The sequence below is a fragment of the Oncorhynchus kisutch genome, unplaced genomic scaffold, assembly GCF_002021735.2.
Source record: "Oncorhynchus kisutch isolate 150728-3 unplaced genomic scaffold, Okis_V2 scaffold1686, whole genome shotgun sequence".
NCBI lineage: Eukaryota > Metazoa > Chordata > Actinopteri > Salmoniformes > Salmonidae > Oncorhynchus > Oncorhynchus kisutch.
The window spans coordinates 20,432-44,175 of record NW_022263631.1 but is presented as its reverse complement, the minus strand read 5'-3'; the positions used below and the strand labels follow the sequence as shown (position 1 = coordinate 44,175).

Genomic DNA, 23,744 nt, shown 5'->3' with positions numbered 1-23,744 from the left:
CAAATGTCTGCTGTTTGCTGATGATCTGGTGCTTCTGTCACCAACCAAGGAGGGCCTACAGCAGCACCTAGATCTTATGCACAGATTCTGTCAGACCTGGGCCCTGACAGTAAATCTCAGTAAGACCAAAATAATGGTGTTCCAAAAAAGGTCCAGTCACCAGGACCACAAATACAAATTCCATCTAGACACTGTTGCCCTAGAGCACACAAAAAACTATACATACCTTGGCCTAAACATCAGCACCACAGGTAACTTCCACAAAGCTGTGAACGATCTGAGAGACAAGGCAAGAAGGGCATTCTATGCCATCAAAAGAAACATAAATTTCAACATACCAATTAGGATCTGGCTAAAAATACTTGAATCAGTCATAGAGCCCATTGCCCTTTATGGTTGTGAGGTCTGGGGTCCGCTCACCAACCAAGACTTCACAAAATGGGACAAACACCAAATTGAGACTCTGCACGCAGAATTCTGCAAAAATATCCTCCGTGTACAACGTAGAACACCAAATAATGCATGCAGAGCAGAATTAGGCCGATACCCACTAATTATCAAAATCCAGAAAAGAGCTGTTAAATTCTACAACCACCTAAAAGGAAGCGATTCACAAACCTTCCATAACAAAGCCATCACCTACAGAGAGATGAACCTGGAGAAGAGTCCCCTAAGCAAGCTGGTCCTGGGGCTCTGTTCACAAACACAAACACACACTACAGAGCCCCAGGACAGCAGCACAATTAGACCCAACCAAATCATGAGAAAACAAAAAGATAACTACTTAACACATTGGAAAGAATTAACAAAAAAACAGAGCAAACTAGAATGCTATTTGGCCCTACACAGAGAGTACACAGCGGCAGAATACCTGACCACTGTGACTGACCCAAAACTAAGGAAAGCCTTGACTATGTACAGACTCAGTGAGCATAGCCTTGCTATTGAGAAAGGCCGCCGTAGGCAGACTTGGCTCTCAAGAGAAGACAGGCTATGTGCTCACTGCCCACAAAATGAGGTGGAAACTGAGCTGCACTTCCTAACCTCCTGCCCAATGTATGACCATATTAGAGAGACATATTTCCCTCAGATTACACAGATCCACAAAGAATTTGAAAACAAATCCAATTTTGAAAAACTCCCATATCTACTGGGTGAAATTCCACAGTGTGCCATCACAGCAGCAAGATTTGTGACCTGTTGCCACGAGAAAAGGGCAACCAGTGAAGAACAAACACCATTGTAAATACAACCCATATTTATGCTTATTTATTTTATCTTGTGTCCTTTAGCCATTTGTACATTGTTAGAACACTGTATATATATATAATATGACATTTGTAATGTCTTTACTGTTTTGAAACTTCTGTATGTGTAATGTTTACTGTTCATTTTTGTTGTTTTTCACTTTATATATTCACTTTGTATGTTGTCTACCTCACTTGCTTTGGCAATGTTAACACATGTTTCCCATGCCAATAAAGCCCTTGAATTGAATTGAATTGAATTGAATTGAGAGAGAGAGACAGAGAGAGAGAGAGGGACAGACAGAGAGAGAGAGAGGGACAGACAGAGAGAGAGAGAGGGACAGACAGAGAGAGAGAGAGGGACAGACAGAGAGAGAGAGAGGGACAGACAGAGAGAGAGAGAGGGACAGACAGAGAGAGAGAGAGGGACAGACAGAGAGAGAGAGAGGGACAGACAGAGAGAGAGAGAGGGACAGACAGAGAGAGAGGGACAGACAGACAGAGAGAGAGAGAGAGGGACAGACAGACAGAGAGAGAGAGAGGGACAGACAGACAGAGAGAGAGAGAGGGACAGACAGACAGAGAGAGAGAGAGGGACAGGCTCAGAGTCTTGGCTCACCAACCAAGGGACAAACACCAAATTGAGACTGCACGCAGAATTCTGCAAAAATATCCTCCGTGTACAACGTAGAACACCAAATAATGCATGCAGAGCAGAATTAGGCTGAAACCCACTAATTATCAAAATCCAGAAAAGAGCTGTTAAATTCTACAACCACCTAAAAGGAAGCGATTCCCAAACCTTCCATAACAAAGCCATCACCTACAGAGAGATGAACCTGGAGAAGAGTCCCCTAAGCAAGCTGGTCCTGGGGCTCTGTTCACAAACACAAACACACCCCACAGAGCCCCAGGACAGCAGCACAATTAGACCCAACCAAATCATGAGAAAACAAAAAGATAATTACTTTAGAGAGAGATAAATTAAGGAAAGCTTTGACTATGTACAGACTCAGTGAGCATAGCCTTGCTATTGAGAAAGGCCGCCGTAGGCAGACATGGCTCTCAAGAGAAGACAGGCTATGTGCTCACTGCCCACAAAATGAGGTGGAAACTGAGCTGCACTTCCTAACCTCCTGCCCAATGTATGACCATATTAGAGAGACATATTTCCCTCAGATTACACAGATCCACAAAGAATTCGAAAACAAATCCAATTTGAAAAACTCCCATATCTACTGGGTGAAATTCCACAGTGTGCCATCACAGCAGCAAGATTTGTGACCTGTTGCCACGAGAAAAGGGCAACCAGTGAAGAACAAACACCATTGTAAATACAACCCATATTTATGCTTATTTATTTTATCTTGTGTCCTTTAGCCATTTGTACATTGTTAGAACACTGTATATATATATATAATATGACATTTGTAATGTCTTTATTGTTTTGAAACTTCTGTATGTGTAATGTTTACTGTTCATTTTTGTTGTTTTGCACTTTACATATTCACTTTGTATGTTGTCTACCTCACTTGCTTTGGCAATGTTAACACATGTTTCCCATGCCAATAAAGCCCTTGAATTGAATTGAATTGAATTGAGAGACGGACAGAGAGAGAGAGAGAGAGACACAGAGAGAGAGAGAGAGAGACACAGAGAGAGAGAGAGAGACGGACAGAGAGAGAGAGACGGACACAGAGAGAGAGAGACGGACGGACAGAGAGAGAGAGAGACGGACGGACAGAGAGAGAGAGAGAGAGAGACGGACACAGAGAGAGAGAGAGAGGGACGGACAGAGAGAGAGAGGGACGGACAGAGAGAGAGAGGGACGGACAGAGAGAGAGAGGGACAGAGAGAGAGAGAGAGAGAGACAGAGAGAGAGACAGAGAGACAGAGAGAGAGAGAGACGGACAGAGAGAGAGAGACAGAGAGACAGAGAGAGAGAGAGAGAGAGAGAGAGAGAGAGAGAGAGACAGAGAGAGAGAGACAGAGAGAGAGAGAGAGAGAGAGAGAGAGAGAGAGAGAGACGGACACAGAGAGAGAGAGAGAACGGACGGACAGAGAGAGAGAGAGAGAGACGGACACAGAGAGAGAGAGAGAGACGGACACAGAGAGAGAGAGAGACGGACAGAGAGAGAGAGGGACGGACAGAGAGAGAGGAGGGACGGACAGAGAGAGAGAGGGACGGACAGAGAGAGAGAGGGACGGACAGAGAGAGAGAGGGACGGACAGAGAGAGAGAGGGACGGACAGAGAGAGAGAGGGACGGACAGAGAGAGAGAGGGGACGGACAGAGAGAGAGAGGGACGGAAAGAGAGAGAGAGAGAGACGGACAGAGAGAGACAGAGAGAGAGAGAGAGAGAGAGAGAGAGACAGGAGAGAGAGAGAGAGAGAGAGAGAACAGAGAGAGAGAGAGAGAGAAGAGGAGACAGAGAGAGAGAGAGAGAGCAGAGAGAGAGAGAGAGAGAGAGAGAGAGAGACAGAGAGAGAGAGAGAGAGAGAGAGAGAGAGAGAGAGAGAGAGAGAGAGAGACGGACAGAGAGAGAGAGAGAGGGGCGGGCAGAGAGAGAGAGGGGCGGACAGACAGCAGAGAGAGAGAGGGACGGACAGAGAGAGAGAGAGGGACGGACAGAGAGAGAGAGAGAGACGGACAGAGAGAGAGAGAGACGGACAGAGAGAGAGAGAGAGACGGACAGAGAGAGAGAGAGACGGACAGAGAGAGAGAGACGGACAGAGAGAGAGAGACGGACAGAGAGAGAGAGAGAGAGAGACTGAGAGAGAGAGAGAGAGAGAGACTGACAGAGAGAGAGAGAGAAGAGAGAGAGACTGACAGAGAGAGAGAGAGAGAGAGAGAGAGGGGCGGACAGAGAGAGAGAGAGAGGGGCGGACAGAGAAAGAAGAAGAGGCGGCGGACAGAGAGAGAGAGAGAGAGGGCGGACAGAGAGAGAGAGGAGAGGGGCGGACAGAGAGAGGAGAGAGAGGGGCGGACAGAGAGAGAGAGAGAGGGGCGGACAGAGAGAGAGAGAGAGGGGCGGACAGAGAGAGAGAGAGAGGGGCGGACAGAGAGAGAGAGAGGGGCGGACAGAGAGAGAGAGAGGGGGGCGGACAGAGAGAGAGAGAGGGGCGGAACAGAGAGAGAGAGAGAGGGGCGGACAGAGAGAGAGAGAGAGGGGCGGACAGAGAGAGAGAGAGGGGCGGACAGAGAGAGAGAGAGAGGGACGGACCAGAGAGAGAGAGAGAGGGACGGACAGAGAGAGAGAGGGACGGACAGAGAGAGAGAGGGACGGACAGAGAGAGAGAGGGACGGACAGAGAGAGAGAGGGACGGACAGAGAGAGAGAGAGACGGACAGAGAGAGAGAGACGGACAGAGAGAGAGAGAGACGGACAGAGAGAGAGAGAGACAGAGAGAGAGAGAGAGAGAGAGAGAGGGGCGGGCAGAGAGAGAGAGGGGCAGACAGAGAGAGAGAGAGGGGCGGACATAGAGAGAGAGAGGGGCGGACATAGAGAGAGAGAGGGGCGGACATAGAGAGAGAGAGGGGCGGACATAGAGAGAGAGAGGGGGCAGAGAGAGAGAGAGGGGGCAGAGAGAGAGAGAGGGGCGGACAGAGAGAGAGAGAGGACAACATAATGATTGAGATGAATAGTTTCCCATGAAGTTAATTTCATATCACATGTAACAAGACAGTTTAGTTACCTGGAGGAAATGGATGTGATCCTCTGTGTGTGAGAGCTGCTCCAGCTCAGTGCTTCTCTTCCTCAGCTCAGCTATCTCCTGCTTCAGTTGCTCCAGGAGTCCTTCAGCTTGACCCACATGAGCCTTCTCTTGGGCTCTGATCAGCTCCTTCACCTCAGAACTCCTTCTCTCAATGGAGCGGATCAGCTCAGTAAAGATCTGATCACTGTCCTCCACTGCTGACTGTGCAGAGAGCTGGAGAGAGAGAGAGAGAGACAGAGAGAGAGACAGTAGGTTCAGTAGTCTCTCTACACCTCATTGAGTCAGACCTCTGCCACCCTGCTCTCCAGGTCCATCAGGCCTTGTCCTCCCTCCTGGACAGACAGGTACAGAACACCTCTTGGTCCTGCTCTACTCTCCTCCCTCCTGGACAGACAGGTACAGAACACCTCTTGGTCCTGCTCTACTCTCCTCCCTCCTGGACAGACAGGTACAGAACACCTCTTGGTCCTGCTCTACTCTCCTCCCTCCTGGACAGACAGGTACAGAACACCTCTTGGTCCTGCTCTACTCTCCTCCCTCCTGGACAGACAGGTACAGAACACCTCTTGGTCCTGCTCTACTCTCCTCCCTCCTGGACAGACAGGTACAGAACACCTCTTGGTCCTGCTCTACTCTCCTCCCTCCTGGACAGACAGGTACAGAACACCTCTAGGAAGTTGTTTGAGTTGTATTTTAGTTTGACTATTGAGAGTTCCCTCTATTTGTGCTTTCACTAGATTCATCATTGTCACGGAAAGAGAGTCCTTGTCTTCCTAACATTGATGTGAACACAACAATTCTCCTCAGATACTCCCTTCTCTCTGCAATATCACCAGCATGGTCAGATGTTCAAATCTGAGCAATGTTCCCATGATTGATAGTTTCCTGGTAGCTTTGCCACAACACTGTCTCTGTGTGTTTGTGTCATCTCATGTTTGACAAAGATAAACTAAGATTTTTTCCCATTTTTGCAGCCATTACTGACAAAATAATCAAATGTAATGTTCTTTACCAAAAACTCTACATGGAAAGCAGAAAGCTGTGATCAATTAAATACAACGTTAACTAGATATTATCTGTGTCATTTATAGCCTGGTACAGATAGTAAAACTACATTAAATACAACGTTAACTAGATTTTATCTGTGTCATTTATAGCCTGGCACAGATAGTAAAACTATATTAAATACAACGTTAACTAGATATTATCTGTGTCATTTATAGCCTGGCACAGATAGTAAAACTACATTAAATACAACGTTAACTAGATTTTATCTGTGTCATTTATAGCCTGGCACAGATAGTAAAACTACTGTAGCGACCCGCACAGACAGCTGTGTGTTATGTGTTCGGCTAGTAGCTGGTTGTGTTGTACTTACCAGTTCCCAGTGTTCGCGGGGTCCGACATGCCAATCAACCTGCTATCTGCCAATCACAGGAATGCCTGGGATGTTCTGATGCCGGGCATCCTGGTGGTTGGCGGAGTGGCGTGGAGGGGGCGGGGCATTGGAAGTTAAGGTTCAGCCTTTGTTCTCTCTCTTCCGTCTGGGCTTCACAAGAGAAGGTCCCGATTGGCTTGTGGGGTATCTTTCATTTATTTGGCGTGAGCTAAGGCCAAACAGTAGCCTGTGTAAAGTTGCTAATAAACCGTCAATTCGTAACTCAATCCTCTGTCTGGACAATTGTTCCTTTATGATCTAGTCAGGTCATTACACTACATTAAATACAACGTTAACTAGATATCATCGCCACATAACTTGTCGAATTTAAAAGACACCGTTACCCTTAGTAACGTCTGTTACACTGTAACTTACAGGCAGCCTCACATAAAAACCTATTGGTGAACAAAGCTTTGATTATGACCAAAGTTTATAGTAGTGAAAACTCTCTCTCTCTATTCTAACTTACCACACATTCACATCACTGCCTCGACATGAATGTGTCCTGTCAGAGCCGTTTCCTGTCCGTTAACTGTTAACAGGCTCGAGCCACAGCTTAACCAATGAGCTACAAGGAGGACTGACAGTCACGAGCGGTACAGCAGCCTCTGCAGCAGCAGCTTCCCCCGGGTCCTAGTGCCCGCCCGGTAAGACGGTTAAGATGCGATGGAACGGTTGACGGAGAGAAAATAAATCACAGAGAACATATATTGACTGATATATTGAATTGTTTAGGGAAGCTTTAGCTTTGGCTTTAATAAATTCTGAAAATACTTGAAAACCAAAAGAGAAAAGAATAGTAGCCCTCCTCAGGAACAACAAAACCCTCACAGACCAACTTCTTCTTCTATGATATAATGGAGGTCCTCAAACCAACGTTAAAGGTGCATGGCGCCACCTACTGTTCTGGAGTGTGTTCAATCACGGTTTACACCACTCTAAATCCTCCTACCTAACTCAGTACTTCTGAGAAAATAAAAGAGTCCTACTAACTTCTAATAGACCCTCCCCCATCCCCCAAATCCCTTCCAAACTCCCCCAACCCCGTCCAACCCCAATGACGCTTCAATCTTTCCCTCTCTTCAACATCCTGACAACAATATCACAACACATACAAGTCTTGATATTAACTCAACTAACCGATGACCCCGTGCATTGACTCTGTACCGGTTCCCGCCTGTATATAGTCTGTTTTTAGTCTCACTAATGTTACTGCTGCTCTTTAATTACTTGCAAGTCTTGATATTTCACTGAAAGGCAAAAACACCTGTTGTATTCAGCGCATGTGACTAATAATAATATAATGATGATAATACTAAGTAACACCCTTCCAACTAACCCTACACTCATTAAAAACCCACTACCCCATTCCACTACAATGCAGACACCATGACAACGACCTGGGAGGACGGGACACCACCACTCAACACCCCCTGGAACTCTTCTGAAGTCAAATCTCATATGACCAAATACTTCTCTGGTTCTGAACTCTTCTCCACACCTTCTACCTCACTGAACTCTCCCTCATTCATTTCCATTTCACCTCCAGAACTCAGTCTGGGGCACGACTCTGTTTGCACTTGAATTATAACATTTGAAATGTCTCTATTCTTTTGAAAATATATGTTGTTTAATGTTTACTGTTCATTCATGATTGTTTATTATCTACTTCACTTGCTTTGGCATAGTAAAGATATGTTTCCATGCCAATAAAGACCTTTGAATTGAATTGAGAGAGACAGTTCCATGTTAATGTATAGGGGACATGAGTCGTCATGGTTCCTCATGGTTATGTGATGAGGCAGCCCAGTCGGTTACATGAACCAGTCTATTCTCTGAAGGGGTCCAGACAGCCTGTTCCCAACAGTGGGGTCAGTGGGATTGGATAGGGGCCCCCCTCTCTCTCTCTCTCTCTCTCTCTCTGACTGGAGGAGAGAAGTGAAATGGTGTGTCTCCTCTGGTCAACAATACTCACCTTGAAAGACTCCACAGCCTGTTGGAGCTCCTTCAGCTCCTTCTCTCTCTCCTGGAATCTCTGCTGGACCTTCTGCTGACTCATCCCCAGCTGCCTCTGTGGAGAATCACTCTTCAATGAGCTATCAAGCTTTATTAGTCCAGTAGATCAATAGTATAGTAATGTGACATAGGACCCATAGAGAGGAAGGTCTACAATCCTGACGAAGTCCCTTTACAATATTATATTATGTTGCTATGTGAATGAATATAGTTTTAATGGTAGGCCTACATGTATCAAGGGGTTGAGACTGAACTTTGGACTCATAAAAGGCCATTCAGAATGATAATAGTGTTTGACTTTAGAAAATGGTGATACATTTGTAGCAAACTCAATATGCTCAAGGTTTGTGTTCATATTTGTGGATCCATTTCATATTGTATATAATATAATGATCTCATATTCAAACAGATTTAGTTCCTACTGTATCTTTAATTCTTAGTTTATCAGACAGTCACCAACAAGTTGTTCTGGTCTTACCTGTTTCTCAGTCCTCTCTGCTGCAGCTGACACTGTATCATGGCCTTTATGTTCATCCATCACACACTGATAACAGATACACTGCTGATCGGTACGACAGTAAACCTCCAGCAGTTTGTCATGATGAGAGCAGATCTTCTCCTGTAGTTGTGCCGTGGCTTTGACCAGCTTGTGCTTCTTGAAACCAGGAAATTCATAGTGAGGTTGGAGGTGAGTCTCACAGTAAGAGGCCAGACACACCAGACAGGACATGAGGGCTTTCTGCTTTCTGGTCCCAGTGCAGAAATCACACACCACATCTCCAGGTCCAGCATAGCACAGAGCAGGAGGGGGAGCAGCCTGGAGTCCTGTCTTCCTCAGTTTCTCCACCAGCTCAGCCAACATGTTATTTTTCCTCAGATTAGGCCTTGGAGTGAAGGTCTCTCTGCACTGAGGACAGCTATAGACCCCTTTCAGAACATCCTGATCCCAGCAGCCCTCAATACAGCTCCTACAGTAACTGTGTCCACAGGGAATAGCCACCGGCTCCTTCAGTAGATCCAGACAGACAGAACAACAGAACTGGTCCTGGTCCAGCAAAACTCCCTGTTGAGCCATTTGGACGGTTGTTCACTGTCACACAGACAGATGAGACAGAGACTCAGATCAGTTTCGTTTCCTCAGAAGAGAGTTTGTGGGAAGGGGAGGGACTTCCTGGATCTGCCAGAGGGGTGGGGTTAGAAGGAGGGAGGGGTTAGAGGAATGGAGGAAGAGAGAGAGGAACTGCATGCAACAGCAAGAGGGAGACAAATAGTTTTGTTCCAAGGTCAGAGCCCTTAACATGGAACAAATGACATAATGAATCTTAAAATGTGAGTTGTTAGAATATATGAAGGGTAACAGTTTCTATGAAGTACGTATGTATCATTATTTTAATGACCTTTATAATGCCTTATAATACACCTATGTGTTGTAATTAATCAATAAGGACTGAGGAGGTGTGGTATATAGTTAATATACAGTACCACAGATAAGGACTGAGGAGGTGTGGTATATAGTTAATATACAGTACCACAGATAAGGACTGAGGAGGTGTGGTATATAGTTAATATACAGTACCACAGATAAGGACTGAGGAGGTGTGGTATATAGTTAATATACAGTCCTACAGTCCTCAGTCCTTATTGATTAATTACAACATATAGGTGTATTATAAGGCATTATAAAGGTCATTAAAATAATGATACATACGTACTTCATAGAAACTGTTACCCTTCATATATTCTAACAACTCACATTTTAAGATTCATTATGTCATTTGTTCCATGTTAAGGGCTCTGACCTTGGAACAAAACTATTTGTCTCCCTCTTGCTGTTGCATGCAGTTCCTCTCTCTCTTCCTCCATTCCTCTAACCCCTCCCTCCTTCTAACCCCACCCCTCTGGCAGATCCAGGAAGTCCCTCCCCTTCCCACAAACTCTCTTCTGAGGAAACGAAACTGATCTGAGTCTCTGTCTCATCTGTCTGTGTGACAGTGAACAACCGTCCAAATGGCTCAACAGGGAGTTTTGCTGGACCAGGACCAGTTCTGTTGTTCTGTCTGTCTGGATCTACTGAAGGAGCCGGTGGCTATTCCCTGTGGACACAGTTACTGTAGGAGCTGTATTGAGGGCTGCTGGGATCAGGATGTTCTGAAAGGGGTCTATAGCTGTCCTCAGTGCAGAGAGACCTTCACTCCAAGGCCTAATCTGAGGAAAAATAACATGTTGGCTGAGCTGGTGGAGAAACTGAGGAAGACAGGACTCCAGGCTGCTCCCCCTCCTGCTCTGTGCTATGCTGGACCTGGAGATGTGGTGTGTGATTTCTGCACTGGGACCAGAAAGCAGAAAGCCCTCATGTCCTGTCTGGTGTGTCTGGCCTCTTACTGTGAGACTCACCTCCAACCTCACTATGAATTTCCTGGTTTCAAGAAGCACAAGCTGGTCAAAGCCACGGCACAACTACAGGAGAAGATCTGCTCTCATCATGACAAACTGCTGGAGGTTTACTGTCGTACCGATCAGCAGTGTATCTGTTATCAGTGTGTGATGGATGAACATAAAGGCCATGATACAGTGTCAGCTGCAGCAGAGAGGACTGAGAAACAGGTAAGACCAGAACAACTTGTTGGTGACTGTCTGATAAACTAAGAATTAAAGATACAGTAGGAACTAAATCTGTTTGAATATGAGATCATTATATTATATACAATATGAAATGGATCCACAAATATGAACACAAACCTTGAGCATATTGAGTTTGCTACAAATGTATCACCATTTTCTAAAGTCAAACACTATTATCATTCTGAATGGCCTTTTATGAGTCCAAAGTTCAGTCTCAACCCCTTGATACATGTAGGCCTACCATAAAAACTATAATGATTCACATAGCAACATAATATAATATTGTAAAGGGACTTCCTCAGGATTGTAGACCTTCCTCTCTATGGGTCCTATGTCACATTACTATACTATTGATCTACTGGACTAATAAAGCTTGATAGCTCATTGAAGAGTGATTCTCCACAGAGGCAGCTGGGGATGAGTCAGCAGAAGGTCCAGCAGAGATTCCAGGAGAGAGAGAAGGAGCTGAAGGAGCTCCAACAGGCTGTGGAGTCTTTCAAGGTGAGTATTGTTGACCAGAGGAGACACACCATTTCACTTCTCTCCTCCAGTCAGAGAGAGAGAGAGAGAGAGAGAGGGGCCCCTATCCAATCCCACTGACCCCACTGTTGGGAACAGGCTGTCTGGACCCCTTCAGAGAATAGACTGGTTCATGTAACCGACTGGGCTGCCTCATCACATAACCATGAGGAACCATGACGACTCATGTCCCCTATACATTAATATGGAGCTCTTTCTCTCTCAATTCAATTCAAAGGTCTTTATTGGCATGGAAACATATCTTTACTATGCCAAAGCAAGTGAAGTAGATAATAAACAATCATGAATGAACAGTAAACATTAAACAACATTTATTTTCAAAAGAATAGGGACATTTCAAATGTTATAATTCAAGTGCAAACAGAGTCGTGCCCCAGACTGAGTTCTGGAGGTGAAATGGAAATGAATGAGGGAGAGTTCAGTGAGGTAGAAGGTGTGGAGAAGAGTTCAGAACCAGAGAAGTATTTGGTCATATGAGATTTGACTTCAGAAGAGTTCCAGGGGGTGTTGAGTGGTGGTGTCCCGTCCTCCCAGGTCGTTGTCATGGTGTCTGCATTGTAGTGGAATGGGGTAGTGGGTTTTTAATGAGTGTAGGGTTAGTTGGAAGGGTGTTACTTAGTATTATCATCATTATATTATTATTAGTCACATGCGCTGAATACAACAGGTGTTTTTGCCTTTCAGTGAAATATCAAGACTTGCAAGTAATTAAAGAGCAGCAGTAACATTAGTGAGACTAAAAACAGACTATATACAGGCGGGAACCGGTACAGAGTCAATGCACGGGGTCATCGGTTAGTTGAGTTAATATCAAGACTTGTATGTGTTGTGATATTGTTGTCAGGATGTTGAAGAGAGGGAAAGATTGAAGCGTCATTGGGGTTGGACGGGGTTGGGGGAGTTTGGAAGGGATTTGGGGGATGGGGGAGGGTCTATTAGAAGTTAGTAGGACTCTTTTATTTTCTCAGAAGTACTGAGTTAGGTAGGAGGATTTAGAGTGGTGTAAACCGTGATTGAACACACTCCAGAACAGTAGGTGGCGCCATGCACCTTTAACGTTGGTTTGAGGACCTCCATTATATCATAGAAGAAGAAGTTGGTCTGTGAGGGTTTTGTTGTTCCTGAGGAGGGCTACTATTCTTTTCTCTTTTGGTTTTCAAGTATTTTCAGAATGTATTAAAGCCAAAGCTAAAGCTTCCCTAAACAATTCAATATATCAGTCAATATATTTTCTCTGTGATTTATTTTCTCTCCGTCAACCATCGCATCTTAACCGTCTTACCGGGCGGGCACTAGGACCCGGGGGAGGCTGCTGCTGCAGAGGCTGCTGCACCGCTCGTGACTGTCAGTCCTCCTTGTAGCTCATTGGTTAAGCTGTGGCTCGAGCCTGTTAACAGTTAACGGACAGGAAACGGCTCTGACAGGACACATTCATGTCGAGGCAGTGATGTGAATGTGTGGTAATTTAGAATAGAGAGAGAGAGTTTTCACTACTATAGACTTTGGTCATAATCAAAGCTTTGTTCACCAATAGGTTTTTATGTGAGGCTGCCTGTAAGTTACAGTGTAACAGACGTTACTAACGGTAACGGTGTCTTTTAAATTCGACATAAGTTATGTGGCGATGATATCTAGTTAACGTTGTATTTAATGTAGTGTAATGACCTGACTAGATCATAAAGGAACAATTGTCCAGACAGAGGATTGAGTTACGAATTGACGGTTTATTAGCAACTTTACACAGGCTACTGTTTGGCCTTAGCTCACGCCAAATAAATGAAAGATACCCCACAAGCCAATCGGGACCTTCTCTTGTGAAGCCCAGACGGAAGAGAGAGAACAAAGGCTGAACCTTAACTTCCAATGCCCCGCCCCCTCCACGCCACTCCGCCAACCACCAGGATGCCCGGCATCAGAACATCCCAGGCATTCCTGTGATTGGCAGATAGCAGGTTGATTGGCATGTCGGACCCCACGAACACTGGGAACTGGTAAGTACAACACAACCAGCTACTAGCCGAACACATAACACACAGCTGTCTGTGCGGGTCGCTACAGTAGTTTTACTATCTGTGCCAGGCTAGAAATGACACAGATAATATCTAGTTAACGTTGTATTTAATGTAGTTTTACTATCTGTGCCAGGCTAGAAATGACAAGGAAATGCTTGTTGTTGTCTCCTGAATGATGATATATGTATGATATACCAAGAGGTGTTCTGTACCTGTCTGTCCAGGAGGGAGGAGAGTAGAGCAGGACCAAGAGGTGTTCTGTACCTGTCTGTCCAGGAGGGAGGAGAGTAGAGCAGGACCAAGAGGTGTTCTGGACCTGTCTGTCCAGGAGGGAGGACAAGGCCTGGTGGACCTGGAAAACAGGGGGGCAGCGTTCTGTCTCTCTTTGTCTCTCTCTCTCTCTTTGTATCTGTCTCTCTCTCTCTCTCTTTGTCTCTCTGCCCCTCTCTCTCCTCTCTCTGTCTCTCTCTCTCTGTCTCTCTGTGTCTGTGTCTGTGTCTGTCTCTGTGTCTGTCTCTGTGTCTGTCTCTCTGTCTCTCTGTCTCTCTGTCTCTGTCAATTCAATTCAATTCAAGGGCTTTATTGGCATGGGAAACATGTGTTAACATTGCCAAAGCAAGTGAGGTAGACAACATACAAAGTGAATATATAAAGTGAAAAACAACAAAAATGAACAGTCAACATTACACATACAGAAGTTTCAAAACAGTAAAGACATTACAAATGTCATATTATATATATATATACAGTGTTCTAACAATGTACAAATGGCTAAAGGACACAAGATAAAATAAATAAGCATAAATATGGGTTGTATTTACAATGGTGTTTGTTCTTCACTGGTTGCCCTTTTCTCGTGGCAACAGGTCACAAATCTTGCTGCTGTGATGGCACACTGTGGAATTTCACCCAGTAGATATGGGAGTTTTTCAAAATTGGATTTGTTTTCGAATTCTTTGTGGATCTGTGTAATCTGAGGGAAATATGTCTCTCTAATATGGTCATACATTGGGCAGGAGGTTCGGAAGTGCAGCTCAGTTTCCACCTCATTTTGTGGGCAGTGAGCACATAGCCTGTCTTCTCTTGAGAGCCAAGTCTGCCTACGGCGGCCTTTCTCAATAGCAAGGCTATGCTCGCTGAGTCTGTACATAGTCAAAGCTTTCCTTAATTTTGGGTCAGTCACAGTGGTCAGGTATTCTGCCGCTGTGTACTCTCTGTGTAGGGCCAAATAGCATTCTAGTTTGCTCTGTTTTTTTGTTAATTCTTTCCAATGTGTTAAGTAGTTATCTTTTTGTTTTCTCATGATTTGGTTGGGTCTAATTGTGCTGCTGTCCTGGGGCTCTGTAGTGTGTGTTTGTGTTTGTGAACAGAGCCCCAGGACCAGCTTGCTTAGGGGACTCTTCTCCAGGTTCATCTCTCTGTAGGTGATGGCTTTGTTATGGAAGGTTTGGGAATCGCTTCCTTTTAGGTGGTTGTAGAATTTAACAGCTCTTTTCTGGATTTTGATAATTAGTGGGTATCGGCCTAATTCTGCTCTGCATGCATTATTTGGTGTTCTACGTTGTACACGGAGGATATTTTTGCAGAATTCTGCGTGCAGTCTCAATTTGGTGTTTGTCCCATTTTGTGAAGTCTTGGTTGGTGAGCGGACCCCAGACCTCACAACCATAAAGGGCAATGGGCTCTATGACTGATTCAAGTATTTTTAGCCAAATCCTAATTGGTATGTTGAAATTTATGGTGTAGTGGAAAATCGATTCAAACATGACACGACCAAGAACTTTGAATTCAATGATAGACTTTTAATACACCCGTATCATAAGCCGGAGAGCCCCGCAGGACCCACACCCTCCAGAGCTCTCGCTCTGACTTTTTATACACACAATTCATGAATCCATCCTACTTCGTGCATCCTGCTTGTTTAACCCTATTAACGCCCACATCTGCTTTCGGTCAGATTAAAAATAATGACAAGACCCTTCTTTTGACCTAAAGATAATATACATCCCCCTTTCCTGTGACTATCTGTTCTGGTTGCCTTCTCTTCTCTTCTCTTCATATGTTTGTATAAGATTAAACAGACTTGTGTCTCCCCTACGATGTAACTGATATCTGTAATTCGTCTGGGGTCATTTGGCTGACACCCTCCTTCATATATCACTCTGACCTTTGTATATCCAGTCATTTTTAGGCGTCTATGTGTCTGCATTTCTTTAGTGTTCCCGGCTATTCCATACTCCCATGGTCTTTCTCTGCTTTCTGTCCTATACAATAGACAATGCATTTTACCAGAACAGGAAATTAACCCATACATGTATCTTTTCTTGTATTACTATAATCATGTATATGATTTTCTCCCACATAACCCCCCTCTGGTGCTTTAATAAGCACCACAAAACTTTAAAAGGACATATACAGATCATAATATCAACAATTGATTAATAAAAAATAAAAAAATAATAAAAAATAAAAAAAAAAGTTTTTATTTAAATCAATAAAATATTATTAAAAAATAAAACTTCCTAATCACCTACACCAAACATCTCTAGTATTTCATAAGAGTAAAATATCCAGTTCGGTATAATAACAAAAAATAATACATTATATTTTGTTAAAGCATGAGCATGTAAATACATAACCTTGTCTGAGGTACTCAGCTACGCGAAAAAGAAAAAATATATATAATAAAGCAATGAGTCAAATAATAAATTGAATATGAGAAAACACGAGGCCTCCATGCAGTTACAAAATAAAATTGACACATCATTCTAAATTTAGGCTTTCCACATGATCCTCCCTCTCAGACACCTCTTCAACAAACATGATACCAACCTGTTAAAAGATTAAGGACATGGTCCATAGACACTTATAACCGGGATATCCCACTGTTACCTTCATGTTTTTGGCAAAACTAACTTTTAATTAAAAGAAAACCCAGATATATTCATCGATATACCTATAAAAAACATTCAACAAAACATACAAAAACACAAGACCAAAAGCAAAAATAGAAATACATAGTACCCCTGTATTTACTATGGAAAATACCCTTTTTGTGGATACGTATCAGTTGACTGTCCTATGACTTTGGAATGTCAGCATCTACATGTAAACCATCCGTATGAAAACCCTGGCAAGTGTAACCACCTCCAGAGACCACTCCATACAGGCAGTTTGGATTACCAAAAGGGCAGTCAAGGGGTCCACCAACCACATTGCATAACTGTCCATTCCCATCAGTATAGTGGCCTGGCCTACCCAGCACAGGATTAACTATCACCAGAGTGTCAGCTCTACTTACAAACATCTGTTTAACCGTTGTCTGGATCACAAATGATTTCACCCAGGGTAAAACACAACAAAATACAATACCCAGAGCCAATATCCCCCCTTCCAGCATAAAGGCCATCCTAGCAAACATGTCTCCCCAGTTCCCCAATGCTAAGTGCAACCAATCCCAAACATGAGAGTCCACCCCAGCATTTTTCTTAATCTCTTCTCTTAACCCTTTAAGTTTAGCCATAGCGATTGCAAAGGATCCATTAGGCGCAGTGTTATTGGGAATAAAGGTGCAACAATCATCCCCGAACATAACACAAACTCCACCCTTCTCTGCCAAAAGCCAATTGAGAGCCTGTCTATTTTGCCAAGACATTTTACTGGTAGCCTGTACCTGTTCCCCCAATGCCGTTAGAGCCGAATCAGTATAATTAATGAATCTCTGTTGGTTATAGTATATGTAATTAATCCACTCTAAGTTCTTATTTGGAGTTATCCACAAACATATAGATTCAAATCCAGATTTAACTTCATCTCTTGCCTTAAACTCCCGAGGTACCCCTCTAGGCTGTCCAATTGCATCAAAGTATACCCCAGCGTCTTTCTCATACGCCCTCTTAACTCTAGAGTTAACATAGTCATCATGGGGTGATTTAATAATGGTTACCTGTTGAATTGCTCTAACTAAAGTACAAAGACCCATCCACCCATCTGGCAGTACATTCAACAGTTTGTTATTTCCACACATCCAGAAACTATCCGCAAGACCTCTGTCTTGATTGTTTAGCAAGAGATGGCGCAACCTGAGTTATTGTACCACACACCCCTTTTCTATACATTATCAACCTTTTATCTTTATTCCTACGAACCCCAGCAGTCTCTAGTACCCAAATAGTATCACATTCTACAGTGGTGTTTCCTACATCAATTCCTTCAGTGTTATGGCTGTAAAAACATTCATATATTCCTTTAATCACAGTGTTTCCATCTAACAAAGGTCCATTTAATTCAGTTCAAATGTTATATACAGCACAATCCTTTTGGCTCTGATGTGTCAAGTGTCTTTGTGATTGCTGTGGTCTGCTTGGTAAGAGCAGTTGGTGTCATCTCAGTGGTAGTTGGTCGTTACAGCAGCCGCCACCATTGTTGTCATTACTTTGGTTGTCACCAGCAGTTTTTGTTCGGGTGCTGGCATAGGACCCAATTTAACATATTCGTATCTGTTTCCTTCACTCAGTCCTGTTCTTGCTATTTCAATTTCAAATACTTCACCTTCTGCTAGTGTCATCTTGTTCATGATAAACTCCCAGCCTTCCACATATTTGGTTAGTGTCAGATCACATCCTTTGGGGTCCCAAACAGCTTCTCCCTTTGTTATATGATGCGTCCATCCACAGAGTGACTCCTCCGGTACAGGTTTCTTCTTCCATACAGAAACTGTCCTCTGTTCCCCTGGTTCTGTTAGAAGTTGTGGCGGAACATGGAACTTAAACCTATCAACAGGTCCTGTCTTTTTACCTCGTTCGACAGGTTCCTCTCTTCTCTTCCTGCTTTTATCATTTATCTTGATGGTGAGTGCGTGCATCATCTTCGTATTGTCCTCAGTCGCTCTTATTCTGTCATTGTCACTGTTCTTTCGTGGTCCTAATTCCAATGGTTCATTATGGAGATCAGGTAAGAGCTGAAAAGTCAATTGTAGGGAAATCCCCATTTCTTTCATCTTGCAGGATTTCTATTCTTCCTTGCACGATTTCTCCTTTTGCTCTTGGTATAATGCTTCTCCTCTGCTTTCTTCTCCTGTTGTTCCCTCCTCAGGCCGAACCTGGCTTCCATCTGAGAAGGCATCCATTTCAGGGAAGAGATGTTCCCATTCTGTAGGCAATACCTCGGAGCCCCTCTGTAGAGGGCTTCTGTCAAAGAGGCCTGCCCCCACCGGTATATCATCAGTAGTAGCAGACATGTTACCCCCCCCCACTTCTGGGCCTTCTGGCCATACTGGAGGAGACTTTGGTCGTTTGTCTCTTTACTTTTCAGTCTATTTTCCCCCTGGTGCTTCTTCGGAGTGTGTTAGCTGATGCAGTCGTTGTATCTGGTCTGCCAATTTCTTGAGTCCTCCCCGGGGCTTTGATCGATTCCGCTGCTCCTGCTCCCTCCGGGGTCCTCTCTGGTGAATCATCATCCTCTGTGTCCCCACCTCTGTATGGTTGTCCTTCTCTCCGTCGGGACTCGGTACAGTGGTTTAGATTATACCACGTCTTGCTTCTTTTCACTTGGACAGCCGTGATTGTGGCCGTTGCCACCTCGTAGGGTCCTTCCTCCGGAACACTCGGATGTAGACCAGATCTCCTGGTACCTCTGGGAGAGGTCCTTCTGGTCTCCTTGGATCATCAGATGTGGAACCTCTCATCCTGGTTCAGGTTTCTGCCTTCTTTCTGTGGGGCATTCATACTTAAAGACTTATGGCCTCTGTTCTATGATTACACCATACATTCTCTTACTTCCATCACTCATCACACAAACTGACATTCCAGCTGAAGCTGGAGAACCCTTCTCCGTCTGGTTTCCTAAACAAAAGACACAACATAACAGTATTGACAATGTTATGTGTTATGCATGACTGTATTCATAAATACTGAAATCTAAGACCATGACAATTCCCACTCTCTCTTCACCCGACTCTATGCTTTCAGGATGTGTTTCTGCTGGACTCTACAAAAATGGAGGCCCTAATTAGCTTTATCATGCTTTTATCCAGTCTTCCCCTTTCGGCCACAGGTTCTGAGAGGTGTTCCCAAATCATGTCATTTTATACTTAGTTCCCCAATTGCTCTATATCAACTGATAAGCATGTGCATAACCTTAATCAACATTATTTCTTCTTGAAGTAATTCAACACTGAATGGGCTTCCACATCGAGCCTTCAACATGTGGTTTAGGTCCAACTAACCTAATATCTATCCTTATTCACATGATACATGATCAAATAAACCAAATAACCCCCAAACTCAACCCAGTATGTCTACAGTAAAATCTAGTCTCTCTCTCTCTCTTTTGTTTTGTTTCACGTCCTCTGTCATGGTGTTTTCAAGCTCACCCATTATTCAGCTGGACCTTACTTCTTGTGAAACTTATGCACCCATCAAAGAGAGACATGACGATCTTTACCACTGCAGGTGCTGTACGAAGTATATCCCCAGCCTGGTGTATCTTGATGTACACTCAGTCTCCAGAATTCAGCCCATGCCCTTCCATCTGGCGTCTTATGTGCTCTTTTCCTGGGAACATAAATACTAACACATGGGTTATTTCCTGACAACAGACTTTTTTAAATAACAGCCCTATGTAAACATTATGTTATGTAAACATTCTGTCTCAAATACCTGACCTCTTGCCACAAAAATATTCATAATGATATCCAAGTTATGGTCCCTACAGCAACTGCTGTAAGAATAACATGTACTCAGTCAAGTGTCTTCCAGTTGAAATAATATCCAATCCTAACAAAACTAAGTCCTAAGCTTCTTCAAAATGCCACTACTTATTACTTTTACCATAATCTAGGTGTGTGTAATGTTCTATCTACCCTTAGAATTGTCTCTATTTATACAAGACCAACTATCCTCCCCCTCTTCGAACCATCCTGTCTATCAACACACACCGCCTCCAGAAATAACACCCCCCCCTGTTATCACAACCTTCATATGAGCCCCCAATGTAACCACAGTTCCTCCAACTCATAACACATAAATCACTACTCCCAATTTCCTTCCACAGTCCGATACGTACTCAAACACTCCCAAATCATCTCTAGTCAATTTATATCAGTCTCTCCTCAGATTTACCTCAAGACAAAAATAAATTGACCAAACAAGAAAAATAGTAAAGTAAATTATAATAACTGCATATTTGCAACACATCACCACTATTTGTAATGTCCTCCTCATCCCCGGGTGCCATCACACAACAGCCATTCATTCCAATGTATCACTCCAATCACAATGACATTGCTAAATAAATAATCTAATATTCTGCAAGTTCTGTCAACCAACCCGTCTCAGGATTAGTTTCCAGAGTTTTCCCATATTCATAACATAACTAAATGTTGTTTATAAATTGTCCAATCCAATATTCAGGATAACAGTCCTTAGTGTTTACTTTAAATCAAATTTTACCAATTTAGTTATTCATCCCTTTAATAATTAACATTGTACTAAAAACTTTCAGTAACATCTATTTTATCATGCACCTTTTTGCCTCTGTTTTTCTGTCATGAGTGGCCTGGTACTATAAGGTCATTATCCCCTTTAGTCTTTCTTCTCCCAGTACATAGCATTCCAGAGACAGTTCACAGGTCATCAGACACAGTGGTCCCACACTATTCAGCCAGTAGGGTGGGTTAGAGTTCCACACACACTTGGTGTGATGATAATGCTTGGGAGAGACTAATGCATTCTGACATTACTTTTCCATGATAACTCCCTTATTCTACTGGAAATCTCTCAGATGAGCTACAGATTATGTAGTTATCAACATAACCCTTGCAGAAACTCCCACTCCAATAACCTATTTGGAGTAACTGTTATCCCTTGTTTACATATATTTCCATTTTATATGTAGAATGAACAAAGCACATTTAGTATTTATCCAAAGACCATAACCCCAGGGATATGGAACTGAATGCATTAGTCTCTCCCAAGCATTATCATAACCCCAGGGATATGGAACTGAATGCATTAGTCTCTCCCAAGCATTATCATAACCCCAGGGATATGGAACTGAATGCATTAGTCTCTCCCAAGCATTATCATAACCCCAGGGATATGGAACTGAATGCATTAGTCTCTCCCAAGCATTATCATAACCCCAGGGATATGGAACTGAATGCATTAGTCTCTCCCAAGCATTATCATAACCCCAGGGATATGGAACTGAATGCATTAGTCTCTCCCAAGCATTATCATAACCCCAGGGATATGGAACTGAATGCATTAGTCTCTCCCAAGCATTATCATAACCCCAGGGATATGGAACTGAATGCATTAGTCTCTCCCAAGCATTATCATAACCCCAGGGATATGGAACTGAATGCATTAGTCTCTCCCAAGCATTATCATAACCCCAGGGATATGGAACTGAATGCATTAGTCTCTCCCAAGCATTATCATAACCCCAGGGATATGGAACTGAATGCATTAGTCTCTCCCAAGCATTATCATAACCCCAGGGATATGGAACTGAATGCATTAGTCTCTCCCAAGCATTATCATAACCCCAGGGATATGGAACTGAATGCATTAGTCTCTCCCAAGCATTATCATAACCCCAGGGATATGGAACTGAATGCATTAGTCTCTCCCAAGCATTATCATAACCCCAGGGATATGGAACTGAATGCATTAGTCTCTCCCAAGCATTATCATAACCCCAGGGATATGGAACTGAATGCATTAGTCTCTCCCAAGCATTATCATAACCCCAGGGATATGGAACTGAATGCATTAGTCTCTCCCAAGCATTATCATAACCCCAGGGATATGGAACTGAATGCATTAGTCTCTCCCAAGCATTATCATAACCCCAGGGATATGGAACTGAATGCATTAGTCTCTCCCAAGCATTATCATAACCCCAGGGATATGGAACTGAATGCATTAGTCTCTCCCAAGCATTATCATAACCCCAGGGATATGGAACTGAATGCATTAGTCTCTCCCAAGCATTATCATAACCCCAGGGATATGGAACTGAATGCATTAGTCTCTCCCAAGCATTATCATAACCCCAGGGATATGGAACTGAATGCATTAGTCTCTCCCAAGCATTATCATAACCCCAGGGATATGGAACTGAATGCATTAGTCTCTCCCAAGCATTATCATAACCCCAGGGATATGGAACTGAATGCATTAGTCTCTCCCAAGCATTATCAACACCTCAGGGATATGGAACTGAATGCATTAGTCTCTCCCAAGCATTATCATAACCCCAGGGATATGGAACTGAATGCATTAGTCTCTCCCAAGCATTATCATAACCCCAGGGATATGGAACTGAATGCATTAGTCTCTCCCAAGCATTATCATAACCCCAGGGATATGGAACTGAATGCATTAGTCTCTCCCAAGCATTATCATAACCCCAGGGATATGGAACTGAATGCATTAGTCTCTCCCAAGCATTATCATAACCCCAGGGATATGGAACTGAATGCATTAGTCTCTCCCAAGCATTATCATAACCCCAGGGATATGGAACTGAATGCATTAGTCTCTCCCAAGCATTATCATAACCCCAGGGATATGGAACTGAATGCATTAGTCTCTCCCAAGCATTATCATAACCCCAGGGATATGGAACTGAATGCATTAGTCTCTCCCAAGCATTATCATAACCCCAGGGATATGGAACTGAATGCATTAGTCTCTCCCAAGCATTATCATAACCCCAGGGATATGGAACTGAATGCATTAGTCTCTCCCAAGCATTATCAACACCTCAGGGATATGGAACTGAATGCATTAGTCTCTCCCAAACATTATCATAACCCCAGGGATATGGAACTGAATGCATTAGTCTCTCCCAAGCATTATCATAACCCCAGGGATATGGAACTGAATGCATTAGTCTCTCCCAAGCATTATCATAACCCCAGGGATATGGAACTGAATGCATTAGTCTCTCCCAAGCATTATCATAACCCCAGGGATATGGAACTGAATGCATTAGTCTCTCCCAAGCATTATCATAACCCCAGGGATATGGAACTGAATGCATTAGTCTCTCCCAAGCATTATCATAACCCCAGGGATATGGAACTGAATGCATTAGTCTCTCCCAAGCATTATCATAACCCCAGGGATATGGAACTGAATGCA

At 43.6% G+C, this 23,744-nt stretch overlaps 3 protein-coding genes across 9 annotated transcripts in view; 1 reads left to right on the top strand and 2 right to left on the bottom strand.

Moving 5' to 3' along the window:
- Positions 1-2,772: 2,772 nt before the first annotated feature.
- Positions 2,773-9,691, bottom strand: LOC116367486 (E3 ubiquitin/ISG15 ligase TRIM25-like). 4 transcript variants are annotated; one of them, XM_031818886.1, is made up of 4 exons: positions 8,895-9,691; positions 8,376-8,471; positions 4,942-5,175; positions 2,773-2,823 (listed from the first exon to the last, which is right to left on the bottom strand). In XM_031818886.1, exons 1-4 carry the CDS (start codon positions 9,489-9,491, stop codon positions 2,794-2,796), a joined length of 957 nt encoding a protein of 318 aa, XP_031674746.1. In that variant the 5' UTR covers positions 9,492-9,691; the 3' UTR covers positions 2,773-2,793. The 4 variants fall into 4 exon arrangements, with proteins under 4 accessions (XP_031674746.1, XP_031674748.1, XP_031674747.1 ...); XM_031818888.1 differs by lacking the exon at positions 2,773-2,823 and adding an exon at positions 6,341-6,506 and having other exon boundaries at positions 5,060-5,175; positions 8,895-9,681; XM_031818889.1 differs by lacking the exons at positions 2,773-2,823; positions 4,942-5,175 and adding exons at positions 5,564-5,606; positions 6,341-6,506 and having other exon boundaries at positions 8,895-9,682.
- A 536-nt stretch (positions 9,692-10,227) lies between these two features.
- LOC116367485 (E3 ubiquitin/ISG15 ligase TRIM25-like) overlaps positions 10,228-23,744 on the top strand; it is a 30,588-nt gene continuing 17,071 nt past the window's right edge. The window contains exons 1-4 of one of the 4 annotated variants that reach the window (XM_031818885.1): positions 10,233-11,020; positions 11,444-11,539; positions 13,404-13,569; positions 13,815-14,395. In XM_031818885.1, the coding sequence (XP_031674745.1) occupies positions 10,424-11,020; positions 11,444-11,539; positions 13,404-13,535 (825 nt within the window). In that variant the 5' untranslated portion in view covers positions 10,233-10,423 and the 3' untranslated portion in view covers positions 13,536-13,569; positions 13,815-14,395. Of the gene's footprint in view, positions 11,021-11,443; positions 13,039-13,322; positions 13,570-13,814; positions 14,396-23,744 lie in introns of those variants that run through there. The other 3 variants (XR_004208354.1, XR_004208355.1, XM_031818884.1) reach the window with 3 other exon arrangements.
- On the bottom strand, positions 16,234-23,361 carry LOC116367484 (uncharacterized). The gene is made up of 2 exons (XM_031818883.1): positions 20,035-23,361; positions 16,234-19,433 (listed from the first exon to the last, which is right to left on the bottom strand). Exon 1 carries the CDS (start codon positions 22,774-22,776, stop codon positions 21,460-21,462), a length of 1,317 nt encoding a protein of 438 aa, XP_031674743.1. The 5' UTR covers positions 22,777-23,361; the 3' UTR covers positions 16,234-19,433; positions 20,035-21,459.

Bases quoted from the DNA above. Each gene is read 5' to 3' on its own strand.
- LOC116367486 (XM_031818886.1), bottom strand. From the start codon at position 9,491: ATGGCTCAACAGGGAGTTTTGCTGGACCAGGACCAGTTCTGTTGTTCT. The intron at 8,472-8,894 runs GTAAGACCAGAA...GATTCTCCACAG, and splicing joins CAGAGAGGACTGAGAAACAG to AGGCAGCTGGGGATGAGTCA. The intron at 5,176-8,375 runs GTGAGTATTGTT...CTCTCTCTCCAG, and splicing joins AGGCTGTGGAGTCTTTCAAG to CTCTCTGCACAGTCAGCAGT.
- LOC116367484 (XM_031818883.1), bottom strand. From the start codon at position 22,776: ATGCATTCAGTTCCATATCCCTGGGGTTATGATAATGCTTGGGAGAGA.